Raw genomic sequence first — 25363 nt, 5'->3', positions numbered from 1 at the left:
CAGCGTTATCTTACTGCGGTTAGCTCATTAACGCATTGACGCCGTGCAGCCCCACGCACGGGGCGTTCCGCAGTAACTCGTTAACGGAGATTTGCCGCGTTAATGCAGTTTTGGCGTTAACGTCGTTTTAACAAGATTAATGCTGACAGCACTAATTATTATTACTATTATTTGGAGTGTAATAATGTATTCTGTTGAGAATGTCGCCTTATGTATAAATTCTGGTTGTGCTTACTGATCGCAAACCGATTTAATGTGCTACACTGCGCTCAGAAATCTGTCAAAAAATGTTTTAGTACGACTTTGGTAAACTACGGAGCTGCACCGCTTGATGGATTGTTGGAGCATTACGGCTACCGTAGTCAGGAGCCTCGCGGAGTGATACGTACTGTGCTTCAACGTAATATTACTGTATTTTGTGTGTATAATGACCAGAAATGGCTCCTGTTAAGAGACATGGTTACAAAGCGGATTTCAAACTCCCGGCTGTCAGTCACGCAGTAGAACTTGGGAACAGAGCAGCTGTGAAATCTGTGTCTTTGTTATTATGCTCAGCGTCTTTTACTTTACATTTTGACTGCACAATTGTGAGCTTTTTGTTATGCACAAAAACAACATTGTTTTATTTTATTTATAGAGCATTATTATTTAATAAATGCTGATAATTTATTTCTGAGTAATTTTTCATGTACATCTACGCTGTATGTTAGTAAAAGTGCCTGTGTGACATCTGGGACACAGCTTTGACTAAGAACTCTCTTTCTGTTCTTACTTTATGGCTTAAAAAAAAAAATATATCGAGATATATATCGTATATCACCATCCAACTAAAGAATATCGAGATATGAATTTTGGACCATATCGCCCAGCCCTACCGCAGCCTACCTGATTATCGCTGCTGACCACGTCCAATCCTTTTAACGAACCCATCTTCTGTTGACTGTTTACATTAGGATAATGCATGACGTCACAAAGTCCAAATCATGTCACAAAGATCATTGTACTAAAAATGCCTCCACAATCCAATAGAGCACCTTAACTAAGTCTGCTCTCAGATTGGGACATGCTAGCTTTTCCTGGCAGGACTTTTTGATGACGTTTCTCCTCAACTTTTTACTGGTTCGACGCCGATGGAAGCTTATTTCCACCACTGAGAAGAGAAAAAAAAATAGGCTGCTGCCCCCATGATAATGGGTTTTGATAACAGGCGACCGTGGCTCAGGGGGTTTGGAATCGCATCTGTAACCGGAAGGTCGCCGGTTCGATCCCTGGGCTCTCTGTCCTGGTCGTTGTGTCCTTGGGCAAGACACTTTACTCTACTTGCCTACTGGTGTTGGCCAGAGGGGCCGATGGCGCGATATGGCAGCCTCGCTTCTGTCAGTCTGCCCCAGGGCAGCTGTGGCTACAACTGTAGCTGCCTCCACCAGTGTATGAATGTGAGAGTGAATGAATAGTGGTATTGTAAAGCGCTTTGGGTGCCTTGAAAAGCGCTATATAAATCCATTATTATTATTTTCTCAGACGTTTGACTTTGTAAGACAAACTTTTCAGATAATTAACTGAAATTTTTACTTCTGGATGGCAAAAAGAAAAACATTTCAGTTTCCACGGAAATATAGCTAGTAATAATTTCTTACTCTACTTGTGTTTTTAAATGGTAGCTTAAAAAGCTACTGGGTGCATTATTGCCACCTTTTAACTTTAGTAATATGTGAAGCCTAGATTATACTCTGTTGTGGACATGGACAGCTGGAGACTCGATGGCACATCAGTCTTTGAAGTCCACTTGAAGTTTGCTGCCTGGGTGCAACCATAGTTGGTGCACTGTGATGTACATTCTGCGCGGACCACCAACCCACCAACTCCAACTATCTCCAAACTCCAAAATTTACATGACTGGGACCCCAGTGGACTATATAGACCACAGCAGACTCATAGATATGGAAAGCATAAACCCTGCTTTACAGCTTACCAGCTGCTGAGGGGGAAAGGGTTGTACCTGTATCAGTATCTCTTGTACGCCACTACATTTACACTATTTGCTTTATAATAAACCATATTTAAATACTGGGGACCAAATGAATAAAAAAAAAAAGCTTTAATACACAATCCAGTATAGTGTCGAAAGTGATTAAGGCATCGTTTGAGATCATTCACTGTTGCTTTATCTCTTGTTCAAACATTGACATCTAATGCATTTAAATATTTAAGGTATCCAAGTTTCAATCAAGTCCAACACAAAATCAACAAAGCCCAAGGAGGAGCCTTTCCCTGCAACACAATTTGGATTCATTTCTAAACCAGAGACACTGCACACATTTAATACATCTGTTTTCATGTGCTGTGAAAATAACCTTGAGCATGAATCTGGGATTTATAATTGTCATTTACAGATAAAGTACCCTCCTTGTATTAACTGGAACTCCTATAATCCCACTAATTCACTGGACTGCGCAAAGAAGAAAAGTTCTGGGAGTTGAAATAATTTCCCAAGTAAACATGATTTAAAAAGACATTAGCCCGCAGTTAATAAACACCAGAAACAATGTTGAAACAGTTACCTCGGATACTTGAAGCGAGTTGTATTACCCAGCTGTGTCACCCTCGGGTGTTGCAAAAGAGAACGCACCTCTGGCCAGGAATAATATTTCTGAACGAAACCAAAATGACTCTGTGCTTTTAGGGCAATAACTGTTAATGTCCGTGAAAGGTATGCAGGGGTTGGGCAGCTGAGAAAAACAAGTGACGACCCATTTCATCAACATGCTCTGTCATAAAACAACAGCTCGAACTAGCATGAGATCGGATGTGACAAATTCAGACTCCAGGCTGTTTTTTCAAAGATGTGGAAACAAATATTTATGTATGAAAAAGCAAATTAAATTCTTGCCTAACACTAATTCATCCCATATGACCCAGGGTTCGCTGCAGCTTTGAACTCTTAATTAAATACATTAGGTCATCCTTCCCTACGTAATGTAAACACAAGTATTAAGAGGTCTTTCGAAACAAAGCGTATGACTTTGAAAGACCTCTAATGGCCACCAGAGGGAATAGCATTAGCCTTTTTTTTTCCCCAGCCAAAATCTGATCAGATTTTAGACAAATTTGAATCAGCAGGTTTTTCCCATCAGCTGGTTTTACACAAATTTAGAGAAGTGGGTGGAATATTAGATGATCAAAGGAGGAGCAGTAACTGACTGCATTACAACAAACTTATTTCAAGAATTTATTTGCGTTTACAGTTTTGAGGAGATTTTCAAGATCATTTGGGGAAAATGCCACATTAAAAGCAGCTTTGCACAATTTTGGCAACACTCTCCTAGATTGGTTTTCAATTATCTACGTTTTTTTAGCGATTGCCATTTTTCCAGTTGCTGCTTTTAGTTGTTGTGTTTATGTTTAATGTACTTTAGTACTGTTTGTATTAAAATGTTGCATCTTAAAAAGATAAACAAGGACGCATTCTGAATATTAGCTATACATCTTCTGACTTGGCTCAGAAATCAACAGCAGCACATCAGATAAACGAAACGTCAGATAAATAAGTAAACAAACATGCATGAATGCAACTTTTTCCAGTTCTGATACAACACTGACACCTTGACTGAGGGTTCAGTAAGACACACTATGTTACCATAAATGCAATAAAAGCTTCTCTAAAGCGTCAAACCAAACATAGCAATAGTGAAAGTTAGCAAGAGAGCGAAACTAACAAGGAAAGATTTGTCAGTGGAACTTTTCAGTTGTGTCAATTCACTTGACCTTACTTAGCTGACTTAACAGCTTGAGGTTAAATCCCAAAGTGCTGCAAACATACAAATAAAAGCTGTTGCTATAACAAGTGTGAAATAGCTCCAAACTAGCTGCTAGTTTCTACCATGTTGTAGCAGTGGTGTGGGAAGAGTGAAGGAGTAAAACACAGGACGTAATTAAACAGGTCCTGTTTTAAAGCAAGGGATCCGCTAAGTCTATTCTTGTGTTGGAGAACAGACACACAGGACACACAGGACTTAGTGTTTTGAGTTAAGATGGGACTAATGTGAGCTCACCTGGAAATCTACACACCTTTATATAAATAAAGGCTAAAGAACAAGAGTAGATCAACATCGGATCTTAATCCAAAGGCTAGATCGGTGAATCCCCTGTTGGAAAATCTGTCAGTGATGAACTTTTGAAACTGGCTGAGAACAATAAGGATGTCAAAGACGCAATCTAAAATCTTTAATGCATTTTTGCTTTGGGGAACCTTTTTCTTGCCTTTAACATTTTTTTTTTTTTAATATAAAAGGTCAGAAAATAGTAAAGATTGCATCAATATTTCCTGAATCCAAGAGCATCAGTTTCATTCTAAATCTAAGGGCAAAAAAAGAAAAGAAAATACAAAACTGATGGTGACAGCATTAATGACATGACATGACATGAAGAATTGCCCAAGACTTCTGAAAATAATGATGTGTTGTAATTAATAAGTTGTTTTTCCAGTGCATTAATCTCTGCTTTAGGTCTAACATTTAAAACAGCAGCATGACGTCAGATATTATCACTAAAAAAGACAGCGAGCAAAGATAAGAACTCAAGTAATATATTTAAGAGAAAACTGTATTCTTTTAAAAAAAAACAAACCTTGCTGCATTATTAAACATCAAAAACCTGCAAATAAGTAATCTCCCTAACAAACGGAAAAACGAACCGAACCAATTCCATAACCCATTCAGCAGAGGTAATTAATGATGCCGCTAAACAATTCATTAACCAACATATTTTTCCAACTACAAAGCTTGTTGGTCTCTCAGTTCCTAAGGGAAATGATAACATTTCAATATATACTGGGGATCAGAGGGGGCTTCTCAGGAACTGGGTTACAGCCATGTTGTAACCCAACATAGCTGGACTGGCCATCGGGCATACCGGGCATTTGCCCGGCGGGCCGATGGTGATTTTTCGTTTTTTTTCCGTAACGGTATAAACACTGAAAGGTGGCGGATTGGCCAGATGAAGGGAGATGTGTAAAAATAACTCAGTTGTTTGGTGGTGGCTATTGCGGAGCTTCTACAGATTCAGTAACATTAGCAAGTGGTGGAGGCCAGCAGATACAACACGCTGGCAGGTGGATGACGGAAAGGCAGGAGGAGCAGAGACCCAAGGCGGTGAACTGAACTTTAGGTAAGAAGTTATGACCTGCAGTCTATCTGGGTCAGATATAAACCAAGTTTAGGTGGAGTTTATTTTCGTTATGCTGACTTTTCACAGTCAGTTACAATAGCTCGTACGGCGTACTAGCTAGCATGACGGAGTTTCTATACAGCTGGGCGGGTGCTATGATGTTATTGATGTTGAACTTGTTTTATCTTATTTTATTTATAAGGTTAATTATTAGAGTTTCCAACCGTCCTGTAAAAAACGGAATCGTCTCGTATTCAGAGAAAATATTGCGCGTTTCGTATTGAGGTGAAAAGGAACACAGTTTGTCCCGGACTTCAGCTACAATGAAAAAGACACAAAGCTGGAGTTATTCTGTCTTTGCTGCACAGCTGCCTCTTCTTCTCTCATTCTCCCCCCTCCCTCTCCTGTTTCTACTTCAATAATGAAACTGATCAATGATCAGCTGATCGGCTTTTCTCTCATTTGTTTATTGCCCACTTTGCGCCAGAAAGAAGAAACCAGCGGATGTCGCACTAAACAACAGCAGCACGTTTAAGCTTGATCAGCTGTTGTTAGAATTTATTTATTATTCATTTCTAGTATCAGCTGATGTTTGCTGGAGCCACAGCTGTAAAAGCTGCTGGTCATGATGTCGGTTTGGTTATCTGGTGAGAGGGAAACATGAAGATGAAACCAGGAGATGTCCTTACTGAATCATCAGAGCTGAACAGGTGATGGAGAAACCGGTTTACCTTTTAGGTGACATGAATGAGTTGAAGGGAAGTTATGAACTGTTTCTGAGAGACAAATAACACCAGGATCCTTTTTATATGTAGCTGACAGCTGGTAACTGTGCAGGGGAAAGTTGTATTCTTTCTATCTCCTTTCACTTTTTAAAGGTTGCCATGTTAGAAAAAATATTTTGCCCTGCCATGCTGTTTATTGATGTGGTAAATGAATGGTTTATGAAAATATATCTAAATCTGTCATCAGTAATCAGTAATGTCATGGTCGGCTGTGTGGCAGGCAGGCAGGAGTGGTGGACCCAAAATGCAGGATTCTCAGGACACGAGGTTTAGACAGAAAATGCAGCTTTATTGTTGGAGCAGAACATCAAGATAAAATAAAACTCACAAAAGCAAACAAAACTCTAAACAGAGATGCAGGAGGACTGGAAATCCTAAACACGCAGCAAGTGAGGGTGAACAGACGTTAACGATGCGACACCGAGTAGGGGAAGACACAGACACTAAATACAAGAGGTGAACGGAGCAAAGAGGAAACAGCTGGGAGACACGGCTGACGTTGATTACACTGACGAGACAGGGAGAGCACAAAGCTGAACGCACTGACAAAGGACACAGACCTACAAAATAAGACAGGAAGCACACGCCAGACAGAGACAGACTCGTAAACAGGCATAATGACGTCATGGACAAACAGAGGGACATACGGGCAGAGAAGACTAAGCACGGGCAACCTAAACCAAACATAAGGGCAAGATAACAAAACCTAAACCAGACATAATCATCATCGTCATCAACATCATCATCAGATAACTAAAGAATCAGAATATAATTGTAATCAAAACAGTATCACCAGAGAATAACCAATCCATAATGCAAAAATAAACCAAAACATAAGAAACTCAAAATGCTGGGTCGACCCGACCCAGGACCGTGACAAGTAATGATCATGTCTCACCTCTAGTCTCCTCTGTCTTAATTTCAGGTTTTCACCATGTGTTCTAGATAGTTTAGGAGGTTAACTCGACCAAGCAGTCTACTTTCGGGTACAGTTTAGAATACCAGAATAGGGAGGATGGTGTAGGTTTAAGTTTATTAGACTGATACATATATACCAACAAGACAGTGTACATCACTGTGACAACAGCGTTTGTTTTCATTCAAAGGCTTTATGGTTTTTCCTATAATACCTGGTGGGCCAGTCTCTAGTCAAAATGCCCGGGCCGATTTTTTGTCCCAGTCCAGCCCTGTAACCCAATGACACATTTTGAATCTGCCGTTTACATTTTGAAAGCGGCAATAGTAAAACAATCCACTAAAACTGAAATGTTATTGTTATTTTCTCTCCCCGGTGAGAAGTTGAGGCGAACATACAGCACAACTGTCAGGCCAAACAAATACTTTAGGTAGAAACAAACCTTGGCTTGCTGCTGATTTCCCGCTCGTAGCACCATGGTCCATGTGAGAACTTGAACAAACAATCTGAGCATCTGGTGAAATAATCTGTGAGTCATCGGTGTTGACCAACAACCTGATCAACCTCCCAAAAGCATATTAAAGTAACTTAGTGGTTTCTGAAAAAGCCAAAAATCGTGTTTATTGCTCCTTTAAGAGTCACATATATAACATTAAATTAAGTTAACAAATTATCAGTGATTCCCCACCTCAATGTACATCTCAAAACCATCAATTCCCAGCACAAGCTGCATGTCAGTGACACCATAAGACTAATGATTAAAACAAGCCTCCTCATCGGTTTGCCTCTCAGTAAGCCAGATTTCCACCCCCTGCGCAGCACTTTTCATTCCAGCTACATTACATAAATCAGCAGACTGCAGAGGAGTGGAAAGGAAAAGTCCCATAAGTAACAGGAGGGAAACTATCACAGGGAACCATTTGGGCATGAGCTCACTATAGTGTATAGCTCTTAATTGCCTTACTCAAATGCTTGTTGCACAATCAGAATAAGTTCTTGTGTAATCCAAGATACGGAGGTAAGATTAGACCTGATAATAACATTTCTTGAGGACAGCGTGGAACTATTTTCTTCCACCCAGCGATGATTTTCCTCACTTATCATAAAACTCCTGACAGGTCACTGTACATTTGCATCCATCATACATCAGCTGGAGTCCATTTACAGAAACTCTTAGTTTTCTGGGGTTTTTTTTTTTTTTTTTGGGTGGTGGGGGCTTCGTTAGGAGAAAACACATCATATTGTTTCAAACGTGCTAACGCGTTAAACTCCATGAAAAAAATCGTGAAAAAAACTTCATAAAAGTGCAGTAAAGTCACATCAGGCCAGCTGTTCTTACCGTGTGGTGTCCCCTCATCAGCTTGTTGTCAGTAGGTCTTTGCCTCGCGCTGACTGCACGCGGATTGTACTTCCCACTGTCACTGCAGAGCTGTCGGCTCAAGAGCTGCAGCTGCCTAGCTGCCCGCGCGCGCACGCACGAACTCTCTCCCCTCGACGTGAGCTAATATACGTTCATCTGTAAGCATCTGTTACTGCTTTTAAAGCTCTTTCATAATGCTGCATATGAAGCGCTCGTTGAGTCTTAACAGTGAGCAACGAAGTAAAAAAAAAAAAAAAAAAGTTTAAAAAAAAACGACTTAGACCAGGGGCGTGTCCAGAGGGGGGGTATGTGGTGAGTCTAAATATGATTGGCCCCCAATCTGAGTTAGAGGGAAAATATTAATAAAACAGAGAAACGTTGAAGTGCTTTCATTTTATGTTGTCCTTGCAGCCAGTATGTATGGAAGCTATGGAAGGACTGATTCTTATATAGCGCTTTTCTACTCTCCCAGAGTACTCAAAGCGTTCTATATAACATGCCACATTCACCCAATCACACAAGCACTTTCTCTGTACTTAATGCTTTCTAACTACATTCACACACATTCATACTCCGATGGATGCATCGGAGAGCAACTTGGGCTTGACATGCAGACTAGAGGAGCCAAGGATCAAACCACCAACCTTCCAATCAGTAGGTGACCTGCACTACCTCCTGATGTACAGCCACCCCATGCCCTCTGTAAGTCAGAATTTCAAGTTAGGTATTTCTAAAGAACTTGGATTTTTGTGTTGTTGAGTTGAAACTTTGAGATGATCACTCAAAAATATCAACATCTAACATTCAAGCATTTATTTTTCATCAAAAGAAACAAAAAAGTTGTTTTTATTTAGAATTTTTTTTTCTATTGTTGTTGGTTTAGAAACTAAAATGAAAAAATAGAGATAAATCTTGAAGTACTATTTTGGGATAGTATTTTTGAAAGAAAAGTTGAAATAATATTTCAAGTTTAATCTCGAACAAGGGTGACAATTATTTTAACTTTTTTCTTGAAATGGCACTTTGATATTTATCTACAAAAATAGATTTTAATCTCAAAAAGAATAATATTAATAAAATTTATATTGTGTGTGGGACAAATTTGGGCTACATCATTGTACCATACTGATCTACTTTATCTGCTCCTGTTTTTAGATATATAAGATAAGAAACTTTACACTGATTGGTAAAATCGGTTTGGGAGTTTGTTGGTGTGGTAAGGATGGAGTTCTTGTAAATAAATTGTCCCTTTTGGCTGATCAAGAACAAAAGGACCACCGTTTTATACTACACTCTCAGACTGCTGTAGCCTGTTTACATTATCTTCAGGTAAATTCACCTATATTTGCTCGTGGACAGTGGCTTTACATTTTAAAAGGAAAATACGAGAGCATTTCTTTTTTTTAGGATAAAAAACTGCCCAGGAGTGAGCTGTCTTGGTGGAAGCTTGCACCTTCTACATGTAATATGTTGTATGTGTGAAGTATTGAGTCTTTAGTCATAATTTGGGCATGTATATCACTATAGTCTAGCTATAATATACATAGATTTAAGGCATTTTTTTATATATATAGTCATCGTTTAAATAGAAAGTTTTAACCTTAGTAAACCACACATATGCCGGCTAGTTTCACGTCTGTAGATTTCATGGTTACTATGATTAAAGAAGCTTTAGGTATAATTCATAGTAAACTTACTTCAATCAAATTGGAACATTTGGTAGTTTTAACCAACCTCACAGGGCAAAATCTCTAAACTGCTAATGAGTACTGGGAAAAATGTTTTCCATACATACAAACTGTTTTTATCACTGTATGATTCTGATAGAAGTCCACTTTCTCATTGAAGAATGGCTATTTGATATGTTATCCTCGTGCTAAAGTCAATAGAAGGCATGTTGACTGTAAATCAGTTTATTGATTATTAGCACCTGCAGCACACGGGTCAGAGCAGGACGTTAAATCTAAAGCAGCTCCAGATGTGCTCTAAATAGTTTAAGCCTCTTAAGACAAATGCATCTGTAAAACTATAAGTATGCATAACAGAAAGTTTTATTACGGTTTTTCCCTGTACGGTTTACCACTTTTCCTATATTATAACTGAAAGAGACTTAATATTAAGTTCACATGGCTTCTCTTCACTTTATGATATTTGTATTTCCAGTGGTTTCCCTATAAATTGTGTTGAGTGTGTTTGAGGTGCTTGGTGTTGACCTTACTTTCACCATATTCTGGTTTCTGCTCCGCACAGTTTCCTATATGGTGTCTCTGTTGCTGTCAGGTCTGCATGATTTATACCAGGGTGAAAATTGATGGCACACATTACCATCCCATCACTGCCAGCACTGACATGTAAACTCCCTGCTACTCCAACATTTGTACCAATCACGTCAATACTTGGACACACTGCATAACAGCGTGTCAAACATCTGTCTCGTCCTCACGCTCTTAAGACTTTCATAAATACACAAAAGAGGCAAACAAGCAGAAACCTTTCATCTGTGTACATGATCACACAGTAAAACTGCAAGTCAGAGTATGAGTTCTGATTTCTGAGAAGATGCACAGAGCTGTAAACAAGTCCTCTGGGATGGAGCTGCAAACAAAACCAGATGGGCAAAAACAATTCACAAAAGAACGTATTCTCCATGAAAATTTGGGACACAGGGGCTTCGCTGCTAGATGCAGAAAGCAGCTGGTGTTAATCTCTCTTTTTACCATCCCTTCTCTTTAAAGTCATTCAGAAATCTTTTGAAAATGAGAATTAAAGCATTTATTCAGGGTAAAACACAAGTGTTTTATCTGCAGCTCATTTTCATCTCAGAGCAAACAACAAATCACTGGAGATGATGGACTGATGTTCCAACTTGGAGAATTAAGTAGGTTCTCAAATTCACATGCTTTCAAGGCTTTTTCATTGTGGGATATTTGGTATTTTGCGATGAATATAAAAAGATATGCAGGCATTTTGACACTCTGCAACCAGCAATGACTTTAAAAAAAAATCAAATTAATGTAATAAGAGCTCATCATTTAACTCAAATTGGTAAGTGTCTGTCCCATAAATTAAATAATCCCAGCATTTTTGGTATTTCAGATATTTGGTTCACTTTTACTATAAAAATATGCCGATATGCTATCACCTCTCAAGCCCTCTGGAGACACATAATGCATAGATTTTATAGAGCGTGTCCTCAGCGATTTTCTTTCCTCTCTGTATTACTTGACTTTCTTTGTGTTGAGGACCTGTTTCTTCTACATCAGTGTTTTATGTTAAGTTTTTTTTTTATATATATATATATATATATATATATATATATATATATATATATATATATATATATATATATATATATATATATATGAAACACTTACTGTTTGCAAGGTATAGCAAGAGGTGTTACTTCCTTTTCAAGACTTACAAGCCAAAAGGGTCTAGCAAAAACAGCATACAAGCTAAAAGATTTGGTTGATACACCTCCTCGGTTTGCCTCTACTTTTTTTCTTTGTTTAACCCTTGTGTGGCGTTCGTATTTTTGTTACTCAGCCAGTGTTCATGGGTCTGGTGGACCCGCTAGAGTTTTGGCTTTCCAAATTAACACTATCAAACAATTTTATGTTAAATTACTCAACAGGTGTTTACTTCATCCCAATTACAAGACATATGAACAGCAAACATGGTTAATTTTTTCCCTTTACCTTTGTTAGATCACATTTATGAATTAATGTGCTTCTCGTTTTTCTTTTATATAAAATGTTATAAATAAATCAGTTATAATCAAGTGGAGTGAGTGGAAAGACACAACACATTTACACGTGAAAAAATAATTAATTGTTTAATTTTTCTTTTGAAAAAAACTGAACACGGGTCTCACAGACCCGAACACCATACAAGGGTTAAGACGTTGAAAAAAATTGTTGCACAGCACCTGTACACTAGGTGTCCTCAGTGAGCTTTCTGTGTAACAACGGTGGGCAACTTCAGACCTCGAAGGCTGGTGTCCTGCAGGTTTTAGATGTGCCCTTGAACCAACCCAGCTGATTTAAACTGCTAAATGCCCCCCTCAACATGTCCTGACGTTCTCTAGAGGCTGGTAATGAACTGCTTATGTGATTCAGGTGGGTTGACCCAGGGTGAGATCTAAATCCTGCGGGACACCGGCACTCGGGGCCTGGAGTTGCCCACACCTGGTGTATAACCTGACTTTCTTTGTTTCAGGCCTCGTGTCTACACAGCTGTCGCTTTTCTCCACTCACTCTTGTATATGTAAATAAGAAGAGTGGTCAGGTCAATATAACTAATCTTCCACGTTTCCATTTGGGTGTGTTTTCTTTTAATTAAAAAAATAAGTCCCTATTAGTCAGTTCAAAAGAGCCTTTTCACTAATCTCCTAAACCTTTTCTTTTCAACTAACATCACTTTATTAGTTGTGTACCTTCTATTAAGCTCTATTAATTAGCACATTTTGTTTTTAATGTCTACACTTTAATGTGCTGGGTTGAAAGGAGTAAAAAGAACATAGGAGCAGATGTACTACACTTTATAACTAAAGAGTTGCAACCTGCTTGTCCGGTTCTTGAAACATCCCAATAATTATAATCAGTTGTGGTGTTTTTCTAAGCTTATCTGTAATTATCTAAATGTACGCAGAGCTTCTTTGTGGTACATTCTTTCTTCTTGGTAGCAGAGCCTTCATCTGATTAAAAAAATGTTCACCCTCTAAACAGGTAAATCTCTTAATCTGTGCCAAATACTTGTTAAACTCACATTCATCTTTTTATAAATAACAACACTGTCATCTCCTGGCCGGCTGTGGTAATAAACCAGAGGCCTATTGCTATTAGATAAATGTAAGTAAACGGCCCGTTAGACAAATGCGAGAGGCTGTTGAATTAGAAAAGAACTTTATTAAGTCAGAGTTAATCACAGTTACAAAGATGATTCATACTGGTCTAATTGTTAGCCAATGTTTAAAAATAAAAACCACTGAATGTGTTTTCACAGCAAGATAAGCAAAAGTTACTAAACACTGTTCTAACATAAATATCTTGTTTAATATATATTTATCAAATATATATTAACCATAAGTTATCAAATATACATTTAATTTATCACATAATCTTTAAAAAGGTGAAAAGAGAAATTAACATAATAAAAATAAACGTTTTAAATAATTCATTTTTTAACTAGAGGAAAAAAACTAGAAAATTTCTTTGTTATTTTGAATTTAAAAAATTTACTCTTTTGGGTCAAAAAGGGTTTCGTTTGTTTTGTTAAAGGAAGAACTAAAGAAAAATAAACGTATTTAAAGAGTCCTAGTTTTTGGAGATTTTATTCTGAAAAGAGTGCGTAGTGATTTCTCCAAGAAAGAGGGTGAGTATGTTTTATATGTTTAGTTGGAGTGAGAGTGGCGGGGTGCTTCAAATGATGTACCAGTTACCGATTCCGGCCTCCTCGAATTGCACCGCAACAAAAAACAAGCGTCTCCGTCAATGACCGCGCCACCACCGCCTCTATGCGTTAGCTCGGCGGCTAGAAGAAAGCTAGCTAAGGGGGCTGAACCGGGTCTGCTCCAAAAGGACAACCTAAGTAACAAATTGACAGGTTTTACCGAAAGCAAGACATTTTGTTCGTAAAGGTCGTGGTGAGTATTTTGTTCCCAGACATTTTTCATTTTTCCTTCCTTTTTCTTTTCTTTTTGGATTTTTTTCTACGATGCTTTTTGGACAGGACGTAATGTGCTGGCTAGCGAGGTAGCTGGCTTAGCGGCCTCGGAGATGCTCATCCCCTCCAAAAAAAAAAGAGCACAAACGCTGGTTGTGGTTTTTAGAAAACACGACGCTTTGGATGCCTCTTAGCAACAGTCTCGTCCACTTTTTTGCAAGTTTGTGTAGCTGTATTTTTTGTAGTGTTTATTGTGAAGACTTTTCTTTTACGGGACTTGCTGGTTTTTGGCACGCTTTTCAGCCAGCTGGCCAGCTAACATTAGCATGTTAATAACCGCGGCAGCAGCAGCATCCTGATGATTGATTACACGTTATCGACTTCAGATTTGTCAGAATTTTGCAGGTTTTGGTTTTTGCAAGACAAAGAGGAACTGGTCTGATGGCTGTATACTTTTTTTTCATGCTTTTTAATTGTTGGTTGGCTAACGTTAGCCATGCTAGCCGGCTTTGATCCCGGAGGCCAGTCAGGGCCTGTGTTTCACTCTGAGGCCTGCTGAAGGCGCTGTCGGGGTCCAAGCGGGTGTGTTGTGGATGGTTTAGGTAATTTTTGATTATCCCTAGACTTTGCTTTTTTTGCTTCGGCTTTGGGTTTTTTTCTACCCCCTATGGAGTAGTTTTTTTTTCCCTCGTGTTTTTCCCCCTCCCCCTCCCATGATGAAGAGTGATTTTTATTTTTATTTTTCTTCTTGAGTTTGAACGGTTTGGAGTGCCATTGGCTTAAGTTTTTACATAACGTTACTAATACACATTTGATTAATTAAACATTTCATCTGAACCAGTATTATGGTTGTGTATATGTGTATCAAAAGCAATCCACGCCCTCACATTCACTCCATTTACCCTTTTTATGAGAAAACACAAAGCTTATGGAAAATAAATTTAAACATCACTATTATACAATACTGCGCACAAGTCTCAAACCGCCACTCATTTCTTTATTTCGTGCCAATAATTTATTGAAATGTGTAAATATATAAATTAAAATATGATGTGTATAAATAAAAAAACAAATACAAAAACGTTTTGTAAATTTCAGTTGTTTGGTATGACCACCCTTACCTTTTAACATGGCCTGAGTTCGCTCATGAAAGTTTTCTTGGAATTTCTTTTAAGGAGCCTTCAGGAATAGTTCTCCGGGCTTCTTTAAGACATTCCCAGAGCCTCTGCAGTGTTTTTATAAATGGCTGTATCCATGCACTGTTGTACCTCCTTTGTGGTTAGATTTAAACCAAAAATTTGAGATTTTGATTAATTACTTCAGAAGACCTGTTGCCCCTGGTTTTCAGTCCAGATTTTGTGTAATTTGGCAAACCTCAGACATTTCCCATCCTTAAACATAGCTTCTCTCTTCTTACACAGACCATTTTTGATAAGGTTTCAGTGAGCACTACATGGATAACCTCTGAGATCCAGTTTCAAGTTTTTGCTGGATTCTCTTTATATATATATATATATATATATATATATATATATATATATATATATATATATATATATATATATATATATATATATATATCTAATTTAAGGATATGATTTTCAGATACTGTTCATTTGCTGTAGCACTACACACCATACGGAGATAGGTCAGGTTTTCACTTAATAGTTCTTTGGGAATCACCTGATTGGTGCAAAATGAACTACATTATCCTTTACATTTTCCATAGATTTGCTAAGTTTTCTGTTACTTGAGTTAGGTTCCTTTCCTATGCTTTTGATTTATAAGCCTGGGTTAAGTGGTTTCATAAAGACACAAACAAACATACAAAAAATCCTCTGGAAATGAGTGTAAAAGCTGCCAGTGTCCAGGGAACAACTCTGAAAGACCTTCAGAGATCCTGGGGAACTATTGGTCAAGACTTCTTGGAGGCAAAATATAAAGACATCAGGGGTGGCTCGAGACTTTTCCACAGTACTTTTTGTTATGGCAAAAGCACATTTACACTCTTGATTTCATAATCTCTGAATTTGGTGATTATTAGTAATAATAATGAAATCTCTGGTTACCCTTAAAGCTTCTCTAAATATAATTTTCCCTTTAATTTCCCCCTGCTGCTGATGTAATTCCCAGTTCCAGAGTTTTTATTATAACACTACTTGTGTTTAACAGATTATATACTATATATTTTTGGCTGACCTTTGTATTGTGTCCCTTCACATACGCACCCCCGTGAGTACTAATAAATGGATCTGCCCATATTTGGACTAATAACCTTAGCTTAGATAAATTCCAAATTTTAATATTTCACTGATATGTAAATACCCTGCTCTTCTAGTTTTTACAAGCGGTTCCATCTAAGTCATTGTGAACTTTATGTGTCAGTAATCAGCATTAATTTGTGGTTTGTCTAGGAAATGAAAATAAAAGCAAACGTAGCACAGTGTTTTGAAATTCATCCAGCTTTGCTAAACTTGTTGGCATCTCGGTTGCATCTAGAAATGCAAACAAATGTCTAAGCTACTACACCCATATTTCTTCACACACTAGCAAAGCATATGCGGGCTAAGCCAGTGCACTTTCTGTCGATTGATTGCAGTCCCAGGTATCAATTTGTGTCTGGTTCTGTTCTGTATTCTCACACTTCACCCAGCCTTAGACATTGCAGTAGGTATACATGCATTAGGCTCTACTTGTAGTCTCATACTGGCTAGCTGTCTAACTCATCACTGACTCTTGCACACACTCCAAACAGGTAAGGCTTCGTACAAGATAACCCTGCTCAGCTTGACCGAGGTGTGTTTTCTGTCACCTCAGTATAAGTCGCCAGGGGCGAAGGTGAAGGTCGAGACACCAGCCCAAACTGAACCCAGCCCACAGTCTCAAACATCAGGCAGACGACAGCCCTGCACACAGACGCAATGGAGTGAGTGATGATGAATGAAAACCCCCTCTTCTGTCAGCCAGGGGGTTAATGTTAATGCCACGTAACTGTTTTTATGTTTACTGCCCCTCTCCAGACTTTACACACACTGGGCAATGGGCTTCACACACTTGCTTATATAGTTTACTTAAAATGTTGATTACATATATTCAGTGAGGATTGGGCAGCATTACAGTGCTACAAGAAGCTGTATTTGTATCTACAGCTAAAGCTCTACACCTGTACTGCAGGTTATTAGTTCATTGAAATGAGTCTGGCATAGCTGGGGCTCCATTAACAGGTAAATGAATTATATTAATGGCGAGTGATAGTTATTTTTTTTCTAGTTTCTTTTATTCAAAATCGTGCATTTTAGTTAAATATTTGTTTTACTTTTCTGAAGAAACGCACACCCCTTATTTAATGTATTATGAAAGCACTGACAGGCATACCATAAAATTCAGAAGGAAGAAGGAACAAAGTTGTCATTTTGTTGTTGTTGTCTTTGTGATTATTATGTTTTATTACTCAACCCAGAGCCCCAAGCACTTCAGGCATTAGAATTAGAGATTTCTGGTATGAAACAAATGTCACTACTTCCCACTGGTCTAGCTTTCTGTCATGGGTGTGTGGTTGGAGGTGTTGACTGTAAGCTTTGTGAAGAGGAAGTTTAGTTGCTAAATGTAAATGTTATTGTGAAAATATTTTGCATTAAACCATACAAGATAAACGATAAGCAAAGTCCTTTTAAATTTGATTATGCAGATTTGCAGTTGTTGTTGTCAGATGTTTGTTTGCATGTTTTACAATTTGCTTTTAAACTTTTATATGAAAATTATACGACAGAACTACGTAAAAGTACTAAAACAAATGCTCCTTTGAAAATGATTTAAATGTCTGCTACAGTTAGATTTAGTCCATTGTGAACTTTTTACTTTATAATTTATTTTAGGTGATAAATAACAGGCTTCTCAGTTAGAATGAGCCTTTAGTCGGCACCTAAGCAGGAGGCATACTGCTTACTTTAAAGGCAAAGAGTGGATTTTGGCTTACTTGACAGAAAACAGGGTTTTCTAGCCATTAGATAACAATGTTGTTTGTTAATAAATTAAACCCAGATATTTTGATCAAGATTTGTCTTTGGCTATGCCTAAAAGCCCTTAAGAGGACAATTTGTTTTATATCCAGGAAATCACAGTTGAAGAATCACGTGGTTCGTGGTCTTAGTGCTTGACTTTGTTTCCATCAGTTTGGATTTCTTTTAGATGAAGAGGAAATGATGCAGTTTTTAAATATTAAGTACATGGAAGCTGGTCGGAATCTAATCAGTTTCAAATTTGTAGAATAAGAAAATTTTTTTAGAAAAATGCAGGTAACCAAACTAAATTTCTCAGGAAATCCTGATGAGTCCTTGACACTTTGCTTTGTGACTCGGCAAAAGCAGGATCCATTCAAAGGGTCAGATATTTCTCATCCTGCTACTAAATCGGCTGCATATGTGTCTGTGTGTCTTCCTGACAGTCGTTCGCCCACCTCCTCCAGCCTGATGAGCGCCAGCAACGTCACCAACAAGACCGACCCACGCTCCCTCAATTCGCGGGTCTTTATTGGCAACCTCAACACGCTGCTGGTCACCAAGGCAGATGTCGAGGCCATCTTCTCTAAATACGGCAAGATCGTAGGCTGCTCTGTCCACAAGGGCTATGCCTTTGTGCAATACGCCAATGAGAGGAATGCCCGAGCCGCTGTTGGCGGGGAGGATGGGAGAATGATTGTTGGACAAGTGCTTGGTGAGGGCTCAGTCTCTGAATTTTCATTTAAAAGGATTTTTCTCTTTATTATAGTCTTATTTAACTAAAATAAACTGAACTTCTGAGCTCATTGTTTGAACCTTCTTAGTTTGTTACCACTTTAAACAGTCACTGTTTGTTTGCTGGGGCTGATAAGTGATAAGTTTTTCCCCCACCCTTCTTGACGCAACCTCAAAGACATTTGTGTCTCCTGAGATCAAAGCAGGGATCTTTTGCTTGTTAGGCTTCCTGGTTAGACCCTGGGAGGAGCTAAGATTTAGTCTCATTTGTTTTTACTCAGAAAACTTATGTTGTTAGGCAGGAATCTTAATATGTCCATCTGCCGCCATAAAATATACACACATTTCCCAGTTTAAAAGTTTAACTGCTGGGTGTAAGAGGTTTCTCACTGAGAAGTGAAAAAGTCTACACGCAGTGCAGACTTTGGTGCGTGAGAGCTGGATCACAATTTGCTTTCAGACTAGTCGTCGGTATGCATCCAGTCATTCTGCTGCTCCACAACACTGCGTAATCAATTTGTTGTTTCGTGTGAACAAGTGTGAATGTTTAGGTATAATTTGCTTATTTTAAACAAATGATTTTCAAACATTTCTGCTTAAATGTGGATGTGAATTCATTTTCTCACTACCTGAGAAGATGAGCTGAAATACAGGTTAATGAGGGTCCCTTGGCTGTGAGAATGAAACTGAGATGACTCGTAAGACTCACTCAGTGACAGTAACAATGAAGTCTGATAGTGATAGATTACAATACTCAAGGGATGCAAGAGTGTAATTGCTTTACACGTTGTCTCACTGCTCTGAAAAGAAATGAAGGAACTAGACAAGTAAAGTACTTTGATGTTTCTAATTGTATTTCTTCATTTAATCTCCTTTTAAAATGTTTTCAGTGGTAACAACCGTAGGCACGAGCAAGCCTGAAGTACATTTGAGGGAAAATGTAACATAAAATCCATTTTGTGTTAATTTTGACTCATTTTGACTTGTCAAAAGAAACACCAAACTTCTCACTCACAAATGTGTGCCATTATTATTTGTAAAAGAGAAAGCAGGGAAGTATGTAGTGCCAGCAGCACTATTGTTGACTACAGTACAAAAATATTTATAAATATATTTAATGTTTATATAATATTTAATAAAAGTGTATTCACAGCAAACCTCTAGTAAAAAAAATTTTAACCTTCATCAAACCTGCTATTTTCTGAAGAGAGACTCGTGGCATTGTTAAAAACTTCTAAAGCATTGGTTTCAAGTTATTTGTCCTCTCAATGGGTTTGTGCATTAATGTATAATGTAACTGTCTGGCAGACATCAACCTGGCTGGAGAACCCAAACCGCACAGATCAAAAAGCACCAAACGCTCCGCTGGAGACATGTACAGGTAAGTATCAGCTGCAAACCTGAACAGAAAGCCAGAAATGCCCCCATCACTGTTCTTGATGAGGGCATAAGTGACTTTTGATTTGGCACTAAAGGAAAAACTTGATGTAGTTAGAGAAAAGAAAGAATGCAGTGATACCAGCAAGTCTTCATATTTTTCAACACAAGCTTTCTGTTCTTTTGTTCTTCCACAGCAGCAGCAGCAGCTCCTTTGACCTCGATTATGATTTTCAGAGAGATTATTATGACAGGTGAGTAGATCCCTGACGATGGATGAGTGCTTTACACTCACGCACAGTGCCAATCTTTGTTGTTTGTTCATGCTTTGTTGTTTGTTCAGCAGTTCATGCTTGAAGATGTCACTCAAAAATGGGTATGAATGTTATTTGATTAGAAAAAGCAGTAATGCTTCACTTCTACCACTGCTCTGTTCTCACATTCAGCACAGAGTATGTTTATTCATTTTTAAAAAAAATGTAAAACCTCTTGTTTGATAACAGAATGTACTCGTACCCGTCCCGTGTCCCTGCTCCTCCTCCCCCATTGTCACGGGCTGTGATCCCGTCGAAACGCCCGCGGGTCAGCCTTAGTGGAGGAAGCAGCCGGCGGACCAAAAGCAGCTTTTCCTCTTCATCCAAGAGCAGTCAAAGGACTTCCTCATCCAGAACAAGTGAGTCGGCTACCTGGTCCATGCAGCTGTCTGGAACTTCAGCACAACAGTATATTATCCTAAATTCGATCAGTTTCACTGAATACCAAACTGTTGTTGTTGGTGCTGTTATCATCATCAACATCCTGCATAAATCTGCTTTTGTAAAGATTTACAGAGGGTTATTCAGTCAGGCCTACAGACTGGGCAGTGACTGTATGGCCACACAATAACTAACACATGATGCACCAGCACAACCATAAGTACCGGCAGCAATATCGGCCACTTACAAAGGTCTAAATACATTTAATTAGCATCTGGCTTATCAGACTTATTGCTGGCAATACAAACCAAACCCACTGTGTTGTACATTTTCCTAATTACTTTAAACATTGGGCCAAATAATAATCTTTCAGTAACCTTATACACGTCCTTTGATACGGGGGGCAACTGTCAAAATGTACCCTCGTTGTAGAATAAGGCTTTCTAACTCCCCACCCCCATTCCACAGTGAAAGTGGATGAGCTACAGACAATCAAGAGAGAGTTGACGCAGATCAAAAGCAAAGTGGATGACCTCCTGGAGAGCCTGGAGCGTATGGAGAGGGACCATAGCAAGAAGTCAGGTAGGAGGGACACGGCATGTTTTAATGGGGAGTGCTGAGTGAGGTAAAACTCAGCAATAAATGCCTCCGTGTTTAACCAGATGGCCTGTAAATGAAAACCTACAGTACAGAATGATCTCACACATTCTTTTCTCACAGCTGTAATACAGCTGCTTTTGTTGAAAATGAACTATAACAGCCTCTAAAGATTTCTAGCTTTTATTATATTTTTTCCCAGAGTAGCCTTTAAGTTCATTTAATAGAACAGATAACGGGTCATGAATGTACCTTTGTGTTTGGCAGAAGGTAAGAGTATGAAACCAGAGCCAGGAGAGGTGACTTCACCTCCACACCCAAGCAACAAGAAGGATGACAGTTTGAAGAGGGAGAGGGACAACCAGGATATGAATGACTCTGATGAAGAAGAGGACGACGAGGAAGAGGAGGGAGACCTGCTGGAGGAAGAGGAGGTGAGGTTTGCAAATGGTATTCAGAGGGAAAGGAATAAATGAATATGGGTTTTTTAGGGGGACTTTTTATTCAAATTCAAATTCAAATTTCAAATCCAGCACTGGACAGACCTGCCATGTGCATCGTGTGGTATCAAGCATCAGACACGTTTGGGATGGGTGAGGGTGGCTGAGTGCGTATCTGTGTCAGTGTACATGCGTGTGTGTATCCGGTGTCCTTTCAACCAGTTAAGCGAAAGTCAGCAGTCCGCAGCCTACGCAGGTGGCCTTGGAAGGATATGTGCGCAGAGACCCACAACAGTCTGATTATCAGGGAGAAGATTTTGTTGTTTTCAGCCAGCCGGCCTGATGGGCCTTTTAGCGACATGGGGAGCCAAATGAGAGAAATTTTGGTTTAGTGCGAACGAGCTGCCTCCAATGCTACAGCCAGTCTAAATGTCCTTCACTGGTCACCAGGTCTGTCAATTTCCCGCTAAGCTTCTCCAAGATCTTATCCATGTGGCGTTCAATAACAACAGTCTGAGTACTCACAGCCCGCCCCATCGCTTCGATCATAGCAGCCAGCCTTGTGGGGTTTTGAACGGCTCTAACCGCTTTCTTCAGTCTTCGATAAGCCAGCTCCGATCGGCAAGAACCCTGTTATTATGGTTCTGAATAGGTAGAAATCTTCTATGTCCTCGATTGACAGTCCCGGGAATCCCAGGCACACGACGCGCCACTTCTAGCACCCATCCAGCGTGTATCCAGCAGGTCCCTCCAGGACATATGGGCTCTCCTTAACCCAGGCTTGCGTTCAGGGGCCAGTGGATCAAATCCATATTCTTTAGGTTTTAGAGAACAAGACTGAGAGACTCTCTGGGATAAAGTTAGACAAGATTACACAAGGGCATAAGAAGCCAAGCAGGAAGAGATGCGTCTGCCTCCATCAGAGCCGACAGCAAATTTTATTTGTAAGAAGAAAGAACTTCATGTCTCAGATTTTCTCAAACTGCTGACATGTGAAGTCATTTTCTGAGAAATTTTATGGCATCGGGTTTTATTCATTCATTCCTCATTACCTTAAAACTGGAATTCATGTGATTTAAGTCCGCTAAGCTACAGTGAGTGCTCACTTGATCCAACTCAAGTCTGTCCCCTTCGCCCTCCGAGTTAATGGTTATATGTGCCATCATGCCTAAGTATCTCTCAAATGGAAGCTTAGAAAAACCAAGTACCAAGTTTTAAATCTCTCTTAATATTCTAAGGAGCTTGGAAAGAAAAGTGACTGGACTTAAGTTGCTTGAAGACATTTTGCCTCTCATCCGAGAAGCGTCTTCAGTTCTAGGGTCAAATAGTGGAGTGTCCCAGATCCACCATTCAACCCTAGAACTGAAGACGCTTCTCAGATGAGAGGCAAAATGTCTTCAAGCAACTTAAGTCCAGTCACTTTTCTTTCCAAGCTCCTTAGACTACGATGACCTGGATGACTGAGCCTTCAGACTCTCTCAATATTAGCGACTGCTACAATATATACTGCTCTTAAAAAGAAATATTAAGAAAATGTCAATCATTTATTGTATTGTGCCTACTGTTTCCGTTTCAGCCAGAAGTTTTCAACATTTCTAAAATGATCCCGATCAATAAGATTTTTCTTTTTCTCACTACAAGTTATAACAAAAATAGTAATTTATGAAACAACTGTCACCTAGTGCCACATACAAAAGTTTATTTAAATGAGTTTTTTGAAATATCCGAATACGATTTCTTTTTTCATCACTTATTAAATTGTCTGCAGGTGAAAAGTCAAGAGAGGGATGAGGAGGAAGAGGAAGAGGAGGAAGGCGAGCACGTGGAAGCAGACGATGATGGTGACAGCGTGAATGGAGACGAAGACTCGTAGGCACAGATGACAGCCCCGCATGCGGTGTAGTCGCAGCTTCCAGAAGGACATCGGACTCCTATTTTAACTCTAATATTGTAGATATAGGAAAAAAAACAAAACGTACACACACGCACATAAACACACACATAAGCATGGTGCACACACTCTGTCATAATGTCCCTAAAGGAGATTTTTGTTTGCGTATCTTGCCCGTCATCCGGTACCCCCTATTTACAGGAACTAGTTGTAGGTTTGGGTTTGTTTTTTTTGTTTTTTTTACAGCGTCGTTACTTGTCTTCAAGAGAAGGCACGAGTGTGGACTGGTGATGTTCTCAGAGACGACAGCTCGACGGACATGTCTTAATGTGAGGGCGAAAATTTCTGTTTAAAAAACAAAAACAACGTTTTTAGCTTCAGTGTGTTTTGTTTTTCTCATCAGTGAATTAGTTTGGCCTTGTCTGTCTGTATGTTACTGTCAGTTTTTATACTATTCAGTTAAACTGTAAAGGAATAAATTGCAATAAAATATTGAATTTGCTTTTGTGTTTTGTTTGGCTCGACATGGATCTTTTGTATTGACACTACAGAGATGTTCCTTATCTGGCTTCACTTAATTCAGATGTCATGAATTCCATTTACATGGTTATCACTTCAGTAAGTAACCCAGGGTTTCCTGGTGTAGTCAGAAGCATTTTCAGCACATTTTCAAAGGGAAGAGGGAACTAAAGTAGAAAAACATGAAGTTGAAAACCATAGTTAAAGCATCAGTGTGAGTGTGGGGGATTGGAAAAAGGTTATACAGTTTTTTAGCTCTCTGAATGCACAATAAGTTGAAGCAGGCATGCTGCAGAAGAACAAATCATGTGCAACTCCTGGAAACTGAGGCTATGATTAAAAACTGATCTGAGAAAACTGGACAACAAGAGATGGGGGGGAAACATTGCCAGTTTTGGTTTGGGCTGCTACATTCTGACTATAGGGTCAGAATGTGATTTTTCCGGCAGGATAATGTGTGTGTAACAAAGAATGAGATGAGATCAAGTGCTCAAGTTCACAGTATTCAAATGTTTCCAGTGTGATACTCAATTTGTGCCACAAAGACTCGGAGCAAGCCCACAAGCAAAAGTAGTTCCAATGAAATACAACACAAGGTGTGCCTATTAAATTGTGCAATGAGCATCTGTTACTGTGACACGTAGCACAACAGCTGCTTTGTTCTAGCCAACTAAGGTATTTTATGGTTTCTGTCAGATGACCATAAGCGCTTAAGTGTGCAAATCAAATGAAGTTGCCATGATGTCATAAGCAGTGCGCCACTCTCGTCATGGTTACCGAAGTGACTTCAGCAAAGGATGCAATGGCAAACCTGCTGTCTCAAGATGCATTTTAGGGAATTTGGACATCCTTCACAACACAGAGTGCATTTGTATTTGATTGTTTATTTATATCTTATAGCTTATTTAAGGCACTGCAGATATAAATTAGCTAGCAGCTACAGGTTGCACAAATCATCTTTTCTCTTATGAGATCAGTGTGTTATGCAGTTATATCATCATGCTGTATATCATGAATGCACTGAGATTCCCACGAACAATCATAAACAGCTGTTAGTCAGCTTGTGCAGAAGGTTACTTGTATGCACTGAACATACAAGTAACAAAATGGGGATGTACCCGATGTTTCTCACAGCCAAAACAGGGCGGTGAGAGGGAAACGAGATGACATTGCAGTGATCAGTTTTGAGAGATTCAGTACCGTGTGTCTCTCGATTTAAC

General features: G+C 39.0%; 2 protein-coding genes across 9 annotated transcripts in view; one reads left to right on the top strand and one right to left on the bottom strand.

The window, feature by feature from the left end:
* The window catches only part of glis1a (GLIS family zinc finger 1a), a 67791-nt gene extending 59349 nt beyond the window's left edge, over positions 1-8442 (bottom strand). Inside the window, exon 1 of the mRNA XM_086271123.1 lies at positions 8207-8442. The gene's annotated coding sequence lies outside the window, so the exon portion shown is untranslated. The remainder of the gene's footprint in view (positions 1-8206) is intronic.
* Positions 8443-13666: 5224 nt separating this feature from the next.
* hnrnpca (heterogeneous nuclear ribonucleoprotein C a) lies at positions 13667-24126 on the top strand. Of its 8 annotated transcripts, none has more exons than XM_086271546.1 (10): positions 13667-13871; positions 16709-16817; positions 18336-18604; positions 19933-20005; positions 20199-20255; positions 20348-20377; positions 20505-20674; positions 21165-21278; positions 21564-21727; positions 23502-24126. In XM_086271546.1, the coding sequence occupies exons 2-10, from the start codon at positions 16813-16815 to the stop codon at positions 23604-23606; spliced, it is 987 nt and encodes a 328-aa protein (XP_086127672.1). In that variant the 5' UTR covers positions 13667-13871; positions 16709-16812; the 3' UTR covers positions 23607-24126. The 8 variants fall into 8 exon arrangements, with proteins under 8 accessions (XP_086127672.1, XP_086127675.1, XP_086127673.1 ...); XM_086271547.1 differs by having other exon boundaries at positions 13669-13871; positions 20202-20255; positions 21561-21727; XM_086271542.1 differs by having other exon boundaries at positions 13671-13871; positions 21561-21727.
* Positions 24127-25363: the final 1237 nt, after the last annotated feature.

The sequence above is a fragment of the Aulonocara sp. 'chitande type north' Nkhata Bay genome, linkage group LG18, assembly GCF_057382095.1.
Source record: "Aulonocara sp. 'chitande type north' Nkhata Bay isolate Kocher_YH1m ecotype deep benthic linkage group LG18, A_spYH_male_GT1.1, whole genome shotgun sequence".
Classification (NCBI taxonomy): Eukaryota; Metazoa; Chordata; class Actinopteri; order Cichliformes; family Cichlidae; genus Aulonocara; species Aulonocara sp. 'chitande type north' Nkhata Bay.
Note: the sequence above shows the minus strand (reverse complement) of the source record. Positions and strands in the feature narration are given on the sequence as shown.

Coding starts and splice junctions, on each gene's coding strand:
- hnrnpca (XM_086271542.1), top strand. Junction 20,006..20,198: donor TCCGCTGGAGACATGTACAG/GTAAGTATCAGC, acceptor GTTCTTCCACAG/CAGCAGCAGCAGCTCCTTTG. Junction 20,675..21,164: donor GACTTCCTCATCCAGAACAA/GTGAGTCGGCTA, acceptor CCCATTCCACAG/TGAAAGTGGATGAGCTACAG.